The following is a 14423-nucleotide window of genomic DNA, read 5'->3' as shown; positions in this document are numbered from 1 at the left end:
GTTGGAACTAGGTGACCTTTAAGGTCCCTTCCAACCCAAGCCTGTCTATGACTTTAGGATTCTATAGCAGAATAAATGCTCTTTTCAAGATATATTCCATTTCTCAGGTGAGATGAAATTGCATTCCTCTCACAGCTGTTGGAATTTACAAAGTCTCTTTAGCAGAACACCAGCACCTGCCAGCACACCTGCCTGCAATTACACTGGGCAACCCAAAGCTATCACACCAAAGGTTCCAGAAACACTTAAACAAAACTGTGTAACCTCAGCACAATTCAATATCTGCTTAGTTCAATGGCACACTTATGGGTTTTTTTTGTTGGTTTTTGTTGTTGTTGTTGTTGTTGTTGTTTTGTTTTTGTTTTTTTTTCTTTTCATGTAACATGGAAGTTCCCGAATCACATACCTGGTATTTTAGCTGGGAAAGTAGGGTCTGAAAGGCATATCTCAAGGGATGTTTTCCTTGTTGTTGATCTGATCTTCCATGCCAGGAAAAAATGCAATTATTTCAGATGGAAATCTGTTGTTTATTACTCAGGACTGACAATAAAGAGGACTACAATTAAAACCAAAACCTCTCAGTTTATACAATGAAGAAGAGATCCACTTGTGCACTTTGCAGTGTCATCCCCAAAATTCACTTCTGCAGAATGAACACCCCAACTTTGAGAAGTCAGACAACACAGAGGCTGCCTCAGTTACATACAGAGATGTGTTTTTCTCAAGGACGTTAAGAATTGCACTGTTTGCATCAAATTTTATTGGCTCCAAAGAAAAACATCTTGGAAGCCTCCAAGTTCAGATTCTAAAGAAGGGCAATTGGAGTTTAGTCTCAAATACATAAAATTTTCAACTAAATGTTACACGAATAACATTTATTTTTTCCCATTGTTTATATTCTTACTCAAAATCTAAAAGCCAGCAAACCATGAAAAGAAGACAAGAAACATCCATAGAAACTCTACACTGACAGACACACGGACAACACAAGGAGACCACTGACACCTTCACATCCTTTCCACAAGAGAAGATTTTTTTTTTCCTTATTTTCAGCATTCACATATAAACTTCAAATCTGGCAAATAAATACCTGTCTTGGAGTGCTTCACAAGCACCCCAAAGAAAACTATCTACAAATAATACATTCAGCTACTCCCTCATTTTCAACACTTCCAATAACCATCACTTTTACATGTCCAGGACTTTCCTAGCTGGGAAAGGTGTGTATCAGCTACAGATTTAAGGAGGGATAATGCTTTCTGTCTGAGGACACTTCCCACTAGCAAGTGATTTCACCAAGTAAGGTTCTACAGACAGGAAAAGCTGAAGGGATGCGTGTGGAAAAAACACTGCCAGACTGGATTCATGCCCTGCCTATTGAGAGACTGCACCATTACTTTGAAACCAGCTCAAGAAGAGTCACCAGAGTTGGAACACTGACAGATTAATTCTGGCCCCCACACAAATCTGCAAGAAGAAACACCAGAATTTCACTCCTGATATCTAAAACCTTGTGGAGAAACATTAGTAAACTAAGTTTTGAAGAGTCTGAAAAAATATTAAAAAAAAATCCTTCCAAGTCATAAAAACCATTTCAATGTGAAATTTGTAAAATATCACCCTATTTATTCTCTAAGCTTTTCTAGCAACATATCACTTTACTATAACATATCTGTAGAAATCTGATGACTAAGAAAAAGTAATTTTTCTTAAATGTAGTTACTTAAACATTTGCCAGTTTGGAAAGTTGAGCTCAGGTCTCTTTCCAGAGCAAAACATTGCACACAATTTTCAACCTTTTCCCTTCTGGTTGTCAGTGTGACAGTGGGTATGGCACGTAACAGTCTGCAGGGGAGCCAATGCTGCTCACAGGGCTCCGTGTGTTGGACTCATAAGAATTTGGTGCAATTCCAACCACACCATCATTTTGAGGAGTTTCTCCTTTCAAAAAGTCATCATCTTCATCTTCAGAAGCACCCTGCAGAAATTTAAAAGGATCAGTGAGAGCAGGAAGATACTGTCAAATCTTAATAGAGATCTGGATTTACACTGTGATTGTCACAACCAGCTGGAATGGAATTAGATGTACTCTGGTTATGAAATATGAGTCGTAAATCACATCTACAGGGTGGATTTCCCAATGACATCATCATATCAACTTTCTGAGCACATTCACACAGCTTTCACATGGATCCTGTGCTGCAGACGAAGGAAAAAGTGCTCTCTAGGCAAGAATGGATCAATTCCTAAAGCTTCCAAATTTCAGTCACAGTTACCCTTAAATGTATAATGTACTCTTACCTACCTTAAAAAAATAAAAGCAGCTGACAGTTGAACTATGTTTGGATCAGAGAAGATTACCTTTTTAATGGGTTTCTTCAGATTCTCAAGCTCTTCAGCACTCAGCTCTTCCCAGAACTGATACATAGGATCAATGGTCTTCTTTGACCTGAGAGAGGAAACAAAGCACAGAATGAATTATTGTACTAGCAGTAGGGACACAACCTTTGACAATCTACTTAAAACATGGAATATGAAAGGTACAAATGATCAGGAAGGAAAGTGAACAGCAGAAACACTGACAGTTTGCTACAGCTGCATTCATTATTTTCTAGAAGGCACAAAGAAGTTGTTCACTTCTCAGTTTTACCTTTTGAGTATGTAGGGGTCAAAGGGGAAGAAGCTGTCAAGGGGGTTGGTGCAGGTCTGCACAAGGTCCCCCCCGGTGCCACTCCGCACGACGGGGATGAACTGCCTGTTGTTCCTCTCAATAATCGTGTAGCAGAACACTAACTGGTATTTCCTTAAAAAAAGGCAATAAAGAAAAGATAAGCACTTCTAGCACACCCAAAGCAAGACTTTCAGATGGATGGTATAAAACCACAAAGTTATTTTTTAACAAATATCACTTCTATCTTCCATTTTCCAGATGATATTAGGAGTTTGCAAGATAGTCACATGGTAAAGAGTCTGTTCTCTTCCTCTGAGCTCCTATAAACTCTATTTCAAGTACAACCACACTGGCTCCAATACAGAGCAATCCATTTCATAGGACTGCAGGATTCCATTGAAACCTAGGAATAAACTTATCACACCTGGAACATGGGCAGCATTATGTCTCGGGTAATATTCAACATATGTTTGTTTTAGATACACACAAATTCTGTACTAAGCTGAAACTGAAGTAAATGAGCAGGTACCTGGTAATGGCAGCAAATAAGTTGACAACAGAAGGAATACAAATCTTCAGGGGGTTTAGCTGACACATGACGATGCGCTCAAAATTTAAACTCTGCAGATATGACAGACCTTCAAAATAAGAACAATCACAAATATAAATTAGATATCATACAAACTGAACTTAGTTTCTAAGAATTTCCAGTGTGACATGCCTGCACTCTGCACACCACCACAGGAAGCACATCCTGGGGCACTCTCACAGTGGAGGTCTGGCCCCAACATGTGTACAAGACACCTCATTTTATTTAGAGCACAACAATATAAACCTGCCATCAGATACTTGATTCAGTTGACCACTGTAAAACACAGCAACAATTAAACTTCTAATTAATCCTTTCCAACCTAATATACTCACCTTTCCTTAAATTTCCATCCAAAAGCTGTTTATGACGGAAAATAAGCGTATAGAACACTGCCTGACAGGTAGAATAGAATGGCCCATGGAGAGCTACATCACAGTAGGCATTAGCTCCTGTATCCTGATTATCAATGTATTTATGCAACCAGTTCACCAGAAGATCCAGACATGCTTTTACTGTACTGTAGTGCAGGGAGAAAAAAGAAGTGTAAAAATAACACTTGAAATGGTGTAGCAAAGATGTTAAATATTCAAGAATCTCAGTGGTTATAAAAACATCAGTAAAAAAAACCTCTTTGTAAACAAATGCTGCTGTTATGAGCTTTCTCCTTTATCTCAGCATAAAATGAATCAATCAGCACTGAAAACCCCAGTCAGTGAAAGGATGGGATGCCAGAAGAGATGAATCCATGAACACACAGCAGTCAGAATCCCTGGCTACAGGCAGTGCAGAGCAATGCCTCCCATGTCCACCAAGTAATTCCAATACCCAAGTGACTCCAATGTTGAAGTCACCACACCCACTCTGAACAGCACAAAAATACAGAATGTATGCATAAAAAGGAAGACACTTTAACTCTTCTCTATCAAAATATCAGAACAAATTATCTCCCTGTTCTAGAGCCTGCATAAAGTGCCTAACCCTGGGTACTAAAAACATCAGATACACTGGGAATCCATGATTGCCTGAAGTCAGCACAACCTACCCATGCTCAGCACTTCTTAGCAAGTGAAGCCCTAAAGAGCAAGTCATGAACCTCAGCAATCATCAGTCTGCATCCTGTATGTGCAAAACTTTCCTGGAAGCTTCAAGACAATACTGAATCAGTATTGTTGAAAGGACAAACAAGACTCTTGATTCAGGCTTATTGACAAAGCAGTAGGAATAGAAGCCCAATTCTCTACTTAAGCTCCACAGCAGCAGGAATTGTTTGGTACTGCTCATGTATGAAAACAACTTACACAATGGGAATAAATTTAGCTCTTGCCAAGAAGCTGCCAATGTAACTCCCAGCAGTCTGCCTAATTACTGAAGGATTGTTTGGATCCTGCAGTTTCTTCCAAAGATGGTCTAAAAATGCTTCAGCCAACCCCTGAGAAAAAAGATACATAGAAATTGTGAGATCACACTGTTTAAGTAATAGGTTCCTAACACTCAATTCCCATAACTTCCATAACCAAACCATTACAAAAATCTACCTATAACTGCAGTAAATAACCACTCCTACCCATGACTGAAGAGCACTCATTTCTGTGTCTTTTTCCATACTCAGTCATAAAAGAAAGAACAACAGTTTGTTGAGAGAGACGGGAAAATGGAGAGGTGGGGGAACAACAAACAGCAGACACTATTTTCAAATCAAAGAGCTAACAGACAGCATTTTTGTGATAGGTTTTGGATGCTGAAGGAATTTGCATCCCATGTCTTGGGTGCAAGAGTCCCAGTCTGATTCTTGTCAAAGAGATCAGTTTTAACCAAGTTTGCTCCTTCACACTTGCTAAGATTCCATCTGTAAGTGGTTTATGAACAACATGTGAAGAGCAACCATAAAGAAAAATAAAGGAGTAACAGAGAAGAAAGCAAAGACGCTAATGAATCCTGATGTACTTGCTATCTTCAGAGTAGAATTACAGCAGAGAAAACTGTTTTGCCAAAAAAAAAAGCAAAACAAGAATGCAGAAATGACAGAGGAAACTGCATTTTAAAACCAACTTTTACTCACCAATTTAAAGCTACAGATGTAAAACATGAAATACTGTACATGACATGAAGCATGGGTTGGTAAAATGAGCTTGTCAAAAACAGAAACAAGATCCCGATACAAATCCTTTGTGTTGCTGATGTCGAGCTTACCTACACAACAAAGAAACAGAACCAAATGAGCCATTTCAGGGGTTTTTCCTGCCTTCATGCTGCAGAAGTGGTATTTATATCTTTCTACACCAGTATGAAATATCTAAAGAAAAACTGTTAACCTGACTTCTCAGTTTATCTGACATCTAAAAATCCTGCTTTTTAAGGTGGTGTAAATGAAGAATCTCCCTGAGTGAGTGTGCACATATAAAGCTGCTAGACATGCAAACTTTGCAATAATGTGTTAGCTCAGAAGAGCAAGAAAAAAACCACAAAGAAATAAATCACCTGACTTATGTGGAGAAGATTCTCCATTCATAATGATTTCTAAATATTGTTTTAAATACATAAATCTAAGGAATTCAAACCCTTAATAGGTAACAGTGAAAGATATTTCTTTCTTCTTTTTTCTCCTGCAACAAAGCAAATTAATTGCTGTGTCTGTTTGTTTTGATCTACTACCAGTCCTTGGGATGTTGAAAGAATCCATAATTCCAACACTGAAGTAGAGCAAATGATAAAAACATTTATACTCTACTACAGTTTGGATACAATATCATATGAATGGAATCAGAATGCCTCCAACTGAAGAACTAAACCTCTAAAGTCCTAACTGTACCTCTCCCAGTACCTGGGCAGAGACAGGAATGTGGATTACAGCCTGCTAATGGCAGAGTTCTGCTCTATCTTACAGTACAGAAAGCAACAACTCCTCTTATGTGTTTCTTACTTGTTGGCAAAATAACAAATTTGGTTATAGATCAAGTGTCCTCACCATCCACATGGCAAACATCTTTAATGTAGGAAAACAGGATGGTCATCAGGATGTCCAGGCGCTCTGCAAGTGGATGGGCCATTCTCTCAGTACTGGGAGACACAACTTTGTTTCCTTTTCTGTCTTCATCTTCCTCCTGGTAGGTAAAATGAAACATGTAGCTTTTAAATACACAAATCATAGAGACAGCAATTACAGGAAAAGTGAAACTACATTTGTCTTTCAGCAATATGCTAAAGTTTCATCTTTTTTTTTTTTAATAAAGCAGTATCTCATTATACAGTATAAGCAAAGTTTTGCACACTAAGGCAAGTACCATGAATTCTTAACTAGCTTTATTGCACACCTGCTTGAGTTTTCACATAATGAAATAGATTTACTGGCTGTTAACACTGAGTGTTTACATGAATTCCAGTCAATACCTGAGAAAACATTAATCATTTGTCAGCCATTCAGGTTTCAAGAGCAGTGTGCAGTGCAGTAACAACAAAGTAATAATGAATTTCTACACTTAGTTCATAGCCACCTCAGAAGTGATAATTTTACTAAAAAAAGTTAATAGAACAAGATAACCAACCATGTCAAAAAGTCCCTCCTCTGTAGATTTTTCATCGCTAGCAGAGTTATTAGCAGCTTCTTCAGCATCTTCAATATCTTGCTGTGGAGTGCTAACCTACAGTTGCAAACAAGAAATTTCTATAAAACCATGACAATAATATGAAACTGAGTTTTTTATTATTTATATAAAAGACATAACAACATGAGTAAGTTCTTGACTAGATTTTGTCCTGGACTAAATAAACATTTTAAAAAGGAATGATGTGCCATATATGAACCTACACTCCAAAGTTTCTGAAACTTTACATCCCCAGCATAAGCTCTTCCCAGACTGTTACACAGTGAGGCAAAAAGCCAGATCATTTACAGTGCCTTTTTTTAGGACTGTAATCCTTTCACTTCAACGAGATGACACAACCAATCAACCACACAAAGGGAAGCACATTCTCTGCACATGAGCACCGATCACCACAAGACTGTTACTTGGATTCTGGCAGAGATTGCTGGCAGGGTGTAATAGTGCACACCACACAGTTACCTTCACGTGTGGGTACATGTTTATCCTGAAAATGAAGTGTAAATTTGGCTGAGTTTATACTCATAATCAAAAGTGCATTTCTTTTGAGTCTAAAACTGAAGCATATTGCATTTCCTATTCTATGTATTTTAATGCCAACCTTCCATGAAAGATAACACAGAATAAACTTACATCCAACTTCAGTAGCTTTTCAATAATAAGCTCCAGAATCTGAAGCCTCAGAGTTGGAATATACACAGTAACTCGCAGCAGGTTATGGACATAACATTCCTGTAACACAAAATTAATTGGTAGTGTTAATAGTGTTAACAGAAAGTCAAATTTCTGCAAAGGACTTCTAGAAAACAAGTTTCTTAATTTGTTATCTAAAGACCCAGAAAGCTGTGCCACCATTAACTACTTAATCTGCTACTTCCATGCAAATTTCCCCCACTACCTCTAGATAGAGTGCAAAGATTCCATAAGAAATGTTACTCATTTTCATAGGAGTTTATGTCTAAACTTTCTTTAGGAAAATGAAGCATATGCTTTGCTGTATCTGCAGCCAGCTATATATGCTTGAAATGAGACCCAGTGAATCTTTATTTCAGAGAATTATAATCTACCAGCAGTAATTCTAACCTGCACAGCTACAGCTCTTCAGTCCTTCTGACTGTAAATCAAGCAGCTTAACAGACAAGTTTTGTGAGCATGCATGGGCCCACCCATGTGTACACAAATATGTACAGGAGACAACGTTGCACCTTTCATAAAGCAAAGCTGTCAAGTCACTGCATAAAATCAGAAAAGTGCCACATTTAAGTACACCACAGTCCATTTGTGAATAAGCATTACAACACAACCCTTAATTACATGAGTACATATGATTTTTCCACAGGCTACCTTGCTCATTTTTTCACAGGCTTGGGTCAGTACATAAAATGGGCACAGAAAGTTTAATGAGAAAGTATAAATTGTAGACTTTTAGCAACAATGCATGGACCATATTTTATTACACTTCATTTGAGTTTTGCCCTGAAAACAGCTACGCATTTCTTCACATCTTATTCCTCACCAAGCTGCTAAGAAAATAAATCTCCTAACACCATATAAGAGCTATTATCTCCCATTTTACATATGGGGAACTGGTGCTTAAAGTTATTTGGATTATTACAACAACAATAAAAGCATTGAAAAAATTGCAAGATATATAAAGAACTTTGAGGGGTTTTCAGCATTTAAGGAGTACAAAACACAGGTTTAACTGAACTGGAGGAGCAGGGCTTTGCCTTTCTGTAACATGAAGTGCCAACATATCGAGTTGGAACCAGTAAATAAAAAGATCAAACAATATCCATAACCTGTCAAAGGTTTCCAGTTTGTTTTTCAGCACACAAACACTCTGCCAAAGCTGTAATGAAACATCTTAGGGCTTTACTCTACTGGCAATTTGGATTTCTCCTGCAATGTCCACTGTCTCTTGTTTGTTTATCAAATCTCTGTTCCTCTGACAAAGACTTTCCAGGTTTGATAAAAAAAGAGAAAGTCTCCTTACAACACAAACTGAGACTCCTCGTCAAGGAGCTCCATGGTATGCATTGATTAAGAAAGCAATCCAGTGGAAAAAATATGTGGTGATGTCATTAAAGATGAGCACAGTGCTTGTGCCCAAGGAACTCAGAATGCTTGGACAGCCTTACAATAAACAGACACAACCCTATGCATGGTTATTATATATGTAATTATTATATACATATATAAGTATTCTTCAAAAATCTGCATTGACTGCCATCAAATCAGTTGTAATACTATACAGAACATTTATAAACTTAGAAAAACAGGTGAACAAATCAACAAAAATAGTCACAGCTCTTACCAGAGTTCTTTCTGATTTATTAATGAAGGGAAAGAATTCCACAAGTATCGGCATGAGAAACTGTGGTGTCCTATAATTAATTAAAAACCAAAAATCAGACCTAAAAGTTATAGGTTTGCAAATATTTAACTCCAGCACTATAAAGTTGTACTGGAATAAACATTTCATAGGAACTTTATTTTAACATAAGCAATTGTATAAAATGTGGTTTGGCAAGGATCACTGGACAGATAATAAGCGGCAAACTTTCACAATGCACTTATTAGAAGCCACTTCAAATATCACTATAGAATATAGAATACAGAAGCCACTATCAACACCACTCTTCCTATTTCCCATTTCTGTTAACAGGATTTTCAGCTGCTGATGCCTGACAGAAACTTCATAATGTTTGTATAAAGCATTCTATCAGTTAATGAATACTAGGAAAAATCATGCAATGAAATGAAGTATTATATTTCCAATTAAGAGAGGAAAAAACCCATCAGTTGACAAGCTTTAAATCTGCAAGGAAAGGGCACACAAACCCAAGGGATTCTATACTTACGAAGGAACATATCCTGCAACAGTTTGCAATGCTCTGTGGCATGTATCGAAGTTTTCAGAAATGTCTACATAAAGAAAAAAGAATTCTTGGTTACAGAAACCTAAATCAGGAACCAGGAAAAACAGTTCATCTCAACTACACAATGGAAAGATTCCCAAGGAAACTGCATTTGCCAAAATATTCTTTTAGGGGGTGCACACTGAGGTAAATAAAATAGAAACCAAACAACTCCTAACTTTTCTTTGGCTTTGAAACAATCTAGGACTAGGAATGCTTCCCTATGCATTCTATTCCTACAGATGCTGCACCAACAGGCCTAGTTTGAAAGTAATTAAGTGGGTCAGCACACCATTGATTTGAGTACAAGAAAGTCTTTGACTTGGGAATTTAAGGATGTTTCTTGAGGTCTGAACTCAGCTCAATTATTTTGTAAAAAAGGAGCAGCATGCACTGGATACTTTTTTAGTAAAGGCACTACAGCAGCATATATATATTTATGTGTGTGTGTATATATATATATATCCTTTATACTCACTTTCATCATCATCATCAGAATCTGAAATATCCACATCATCTTCTCTGATGGTTATTCGAGCTAGCAAAAAATTGAGAGTATTATATCAAAATTGTATAAATCTTGTAAGTAACAAATTCAATAGCAAACACACTGGACAACAGTCTCCACCAGGACTACAGAATCAAAATTAGCCACAAGACTGTTTTATTTACAGAATCAGGAGTTCTTGAGAATATCTGACATGATCCCCACTTCAGCTTTTGGTTTTTTAGTAGTAAAAATATTATATAGTTCATTCATTTCCAAGATATCTTCTGAACAGATCTGTATTAGCAACTAGAATGTCTTCTAAAATCTAGGTACAGAAAACTATCTGTATCACAATCAATATGAAAAAATCAATAACCCAATAATTGTGTCATGGATTGTATTTATACATAACTTATCTATCTAGGGATTTTGATGAGCAAACAAGGAAGATTCAGAGAGAAGTAACTTACGGGGGACAAACTGTGACACGATCATCCGGAGGCACGGCCTGAGATGGACAGTTTGTGCTGACACGAGATTGCCAAGAAAGCACAGATATTCTTCCACTACCTCTCGGCTCCTTCTCAACCATGGCAGTTTCTAAAGGTAAGCAAAGATCAAGATGTCAGAGAAGGATGTTTTGAGTACTAAACTCTTAATTTTCCCATGTAGTAAACAGATACTTACCAGCAAAATGTTGACCAGTTGTTCAAGCTCTTTGGTCAAATATGCAACAGAAGCTCGAAATTCATGGAGCCAATTAATGATCTGGGCATCCTTAAAATAAGCAGAAAAAACAGGTAATTATTTCAATAAACAGTACTACCTATTAGCAGAAAATAACAAAATCCTTAGAACTCAGAGATTGAGACTGTAAACAGAAATTCTTTTCACACTAACATGAAAGGAATTTCTTTTTGTTTGTGTCCTCACCAGTGAAAGTTTCTTGAATGCAGAATACATTCATGCCAACTCCTAAACCAACAGCCTGCCATGAAGGCTTCAGTCAGACTGAGCAAGGAATGAAACCTCCCTCAGACAGAACATAAAAGAACTTAAAAGAAATGGTATTTCATCCTGGGTTTTTTTCCCTCTTTTGCTCTAGTTTAAGCAGAAGGGACATTGAAGTCTCAAAACAGCAAGTGTGGTGGGTACAAGTAGCTATGCAGAAGAGTGAAACAATACTTCTGGGTATAACTACTAAATGCATATGTATGTTATTGCCTAATGAAACCAGATTTACAGAACAGAAGGAAAAATTTGATGCAACTTAAAGGCTATAAAAGTCAGAAATCACAGTCTGATCTACAGAAGTGTCTATAATCAAGCACCAGTGACCTAAAAAGATGGTACCTGGAACAAAGACAGACTCAAAGGGTACAGCAGAGTCAGTAAGCATGAGACACCATTTATGAAGATCCTGCATACACATATGTGTATAAATAGACATTTTTCTTCCATTTAGAGTTTTAATTGTGATGGTTTCCGCAAAAGAAAAAAAGCTGCTAAATACTATTTAAATGCTTTAAGCAAAGGATTTGCGTGAGCACCAGACATATAAACCAGAGATTACACTCAGACAGATGAACTTTAAATCATCAGACCCCTGACTATCAGTCTTACCTTTATGTCTGGATCTGACAGTTGATGTTTTAACAACTCAAAATCTGTGGTGTCACCCTAGCAGAGGAAACAAAAGTAAATCAATTACTTTCTTTTTTTTTCTTTTTCCTTCAGTAAAAACTACTAATTTCATCAATGTCTCTGAACAACCAATTATTGCTGACCAGGTACATCAAGAACACCAGAGAGGCAGCTCAGGAGGGCTGAAGCAGCAGTGACAGGGTGCTGTCCCAGAAGACAGTCGAGGCTGCTGGCTCGTGTTCAGCTGCAGACACAGCTGGATCCCTGTGCACACTTTGTAGCATAACCCAGGCTTTACATCCACCCGGCCACTCAGGTTGACTCACGAGGGAAATCTTTTCACTCGCACAGCAATACCGCCTGGCACAAGCCTACAACGCTCAGCAGCCTTCCATTTTTTCCCCTAAGCCTTCAGGCACGATCTTGCGTAAGGTGAACCGAGTCTTCTCACGGAATGACCCCAGGAACCAGCAGCCCGGACGCAGCGCAGGCCCCCGAGAAGCCGCAGTCACCTTTTCGTACTTCAGCAGGATCTCGGTCAGGGTCCCCCCGAACCGCACCGTCTTCCTGGGCGGGGAGCTGATGAACTCGTCCGCTCCCAGCATGGTCACGGCTCCTGCAGGGAGAACAAGCCGCGTGAGCAGCGCTCGGAGGCCCGGGGCTCCTCTCGGGCTCCTCCTCAGCAGGGAGAGCCGCAGGAGCGGCTGTTCCCCTCCCGCGGGTCCCCCTCGCTGCCCACCTTCGCCTTGCGGTGGTGGCCGCGTCCCCGCTATGGGGGCCCGCGGCGCCGCGCCCCGCGCCTGGCGTGTCCCAGCTGCCCGCGCCGCCACATGCCGCTCCAGCGGAAACTGCGCGGCCGGGCGGAAACCGCGCCGGGCGGCACCGCCCCTCGCACCGCCGGGCCGGGCAGCACCGCCCCTCGCACCGCCGAGCCGGGCAGCACCGCCCCTCGCACCGCCGAGCCGGGCAGCACCGCCCCTCGCACTGCCGGGCCGGGCCGCACCGCCCCTCGCACCGCCCCTCGCACCCCCGGGCCGCACCGCCGGGCAGCACCGCCCCTCGCACCGCCCCTCGCACCGCCCCTCGCACCGCCAGGCTGCACCGCCGGGCGGCTCCGCTGAGCGGGCACCGGGCGGCTCCACTGAGCTGGGACCGTGCCGCACCGCTGGGCGGCGGCACTGAGCGGGCTCGGAGCGGAACCAGGGCGATCGGACCGAGCCGCAGCACTGAGCGGGCTCGGAGCCCGACAGGGAGCAGCCGCGGCAGGGACACGCACAGGGCGTTTCCCGCCCGTACGCGGGGATGGAGCCGGGCAAGGGGAGCAGGAAGCTCTACTGTCGTCACCGGTCCGGTTTTAACAGTGAGCCCTGGTAGCGCTCACAGTGTCCCGGGGTGCGTGAGCAGAGATCCAGATTTGTCCCCAGGGCCATGGTGGAGCGATCCCATCCCGGGCTCGATCACAAGCGAGAGCTCCCCGAGCCCTTGGGCAGCTCCCCGTGAGCGGTGGGAGCCGCGGTGACACCAAGGGCACGGCCAGGCTGGATTATCAACTAAAATATGCAGTCGGAAGGGGTAAACTAAATGGTCCGAACAACTTAATTGAGATTAAAGAGGGACAAGAGTCAGCTCTAAACAGAACGGAGTTTGACCTTGGGAAATAATAATGGATTTGCTAGGACAGAGGAACAGGAACTTCAAGTGAGATTTCTGAATGTTTTCATCCTCCCTGTGTAGGCCGGCTCTGTATTAAAGTACCAGTCATTAAATAAAATGTGTTACGGACTTTCTGTCTCGGAGCAAGTAACTGGTTTTGCTCCCGAAAGATTGCACACACATATTGCACTGTTAGAGCAACCTGGGTGAGAGTGAACAGAGACTGAAATTTCCTGTGAAGTTCTTCAGAAACGTCCAATTTGCTCAAAGCTTACTTTGGCTGAATATGTAGCATTTACTTCACCCATTCACACAAACTAGCTACAGCAACACGTGCCATTATTTGACCTTAGCCCTCTCAACTTGCTATATACCCATGCTTCTTTTCTACACAAACTGCTTCTGTAATAGTGATGTCACTCCCAGCAGCTCTCACAAGACACATCCAACAGATTTTTGTAGGCATTACTAATAATTCAATCTTTCCTCAATGAAGATGTTCCCATTTGAGCACACACTATATACCGCATGAAAACTTCCATTAGATGGAGTTCATGTCTAAAGTCTAAAAATAGTTAGGAGCTATGGGCTGGCGTTTTTCCTTTAGCAAAATGTAGGATGACATTTTGAGCTAGTTTTAAGGCTTAACTAGATGCAAAAGCCTCCTGTACCCACCCTTCTGGAACCAGTTTGGTTCTTTGTGATTTTGGCTAAGATTTTAAAAAGCATGCATGGGATTTTCCTCAATGGGTAGAGGAATTCTACTTTTAGCTCTACAAGTCTGTTCATATAACAGCAAGCAGTCTTAAACATGTGCAAGAGCTTCCTTCCAATTAATAACATACAAGTTCTT

General features: G+C 40.5%; 1 protein-coding gene across 2 annotated transcripts; it reads right to left on the bottom strand.

The window, feature by feature from the left end:
- Positions 1 to 740: 740 nt before the first annotated feature.
- On the bottom strand, positions 741 to 12763 carry RRN3 (RRN3 homolog, RNA polymerase I transcription factor). Of its 2 annotated transcripts, XM_033074404.2 has the most exons (18): positions 12657 to 12763; positions 12430 to 12533; positions 11897 to 11953; positions 10961 to 11050; positions 10744 to 10873; positions 10262 to 10321; positions 9727 to 9790; positions 9180 to 9249; positions 7496 to 7594; positions 6806 to 6901; positions 6229 to 6364; positions 5323 to 5453; positions 4562 to 4692; positions 3596 to 3780; positions 3201 to 3309; positions 2651 to 2803; positions 2362 to 2449; positions 741 to 1978 (listed from the first exon to the last, which is right to left on the bottom strand). In XM_033074404.2, the coding sequence occupies exons 2-18, from the start codon at positions 12520 to 12522 to the stop codon at positions 1814 to 1816; spliced, it is 1857 nt and encodes a 618-aa protein (XP_032930295.1). In that variant the 5' UTR covers positions 12523 to 12533; positions 12657 to 12763; the 3' UTR covers positions 741 to 1813. The 2 variants fall into 2 exon arrangements, with proteins under 2 accessions (XP_032930295.1, XP_032930296.1); XM_033074405.2 differs by lacking the exons at positions 12430 to 12533; positions 12657 to 12763 and adding an exon at positions 12061 to 12374.
- Positions 12764 to 14423: the final 1660 nt, after the last annotated feature.

The sequence above is a fragment of the Catharus ustulatus genome, chromosome 16 (genome assembly GCF_009819885.2).
Source record: "Catharus ustulatus isolate bCatUst1 chromosome 16, bCatUst1.pri.v2, whole genome shotgun sequence".
NCBI lineage: Eukaryota > Metazoa > Chordata > Aves > Passeriformes > Turdidae > Catharus > Catharus ustulatus.
This window is presented reverse-complemented; position numbering and strand designations above follow the sequence as displayed.

Bases quoted from the DNA above. Each gene is read 5' to 3' on its own strand.
- RRN3 (XM_033074404.2), bottom strand. From the start codon at position 12,522: ATGCTGGGAGCGGACGAGTTCATCAGCTCCCCGCCCAGGAAGACGGTG. The intron at 7,595-9,179 runs GTAAGAGCTGTG...TTTGTGTTACAG, and splicing joins ATAAATCAGAAAGAACTCTG to GAATGTTATGTCCATAACCT. The intron at 4,693-5,322 runs GTGAGTAAAAGT...CTTTTTTCTCAG, and splicing joins ACATCTGTAGCTTTAAATTG to GGGTTGGCTGAAGCATTTTT.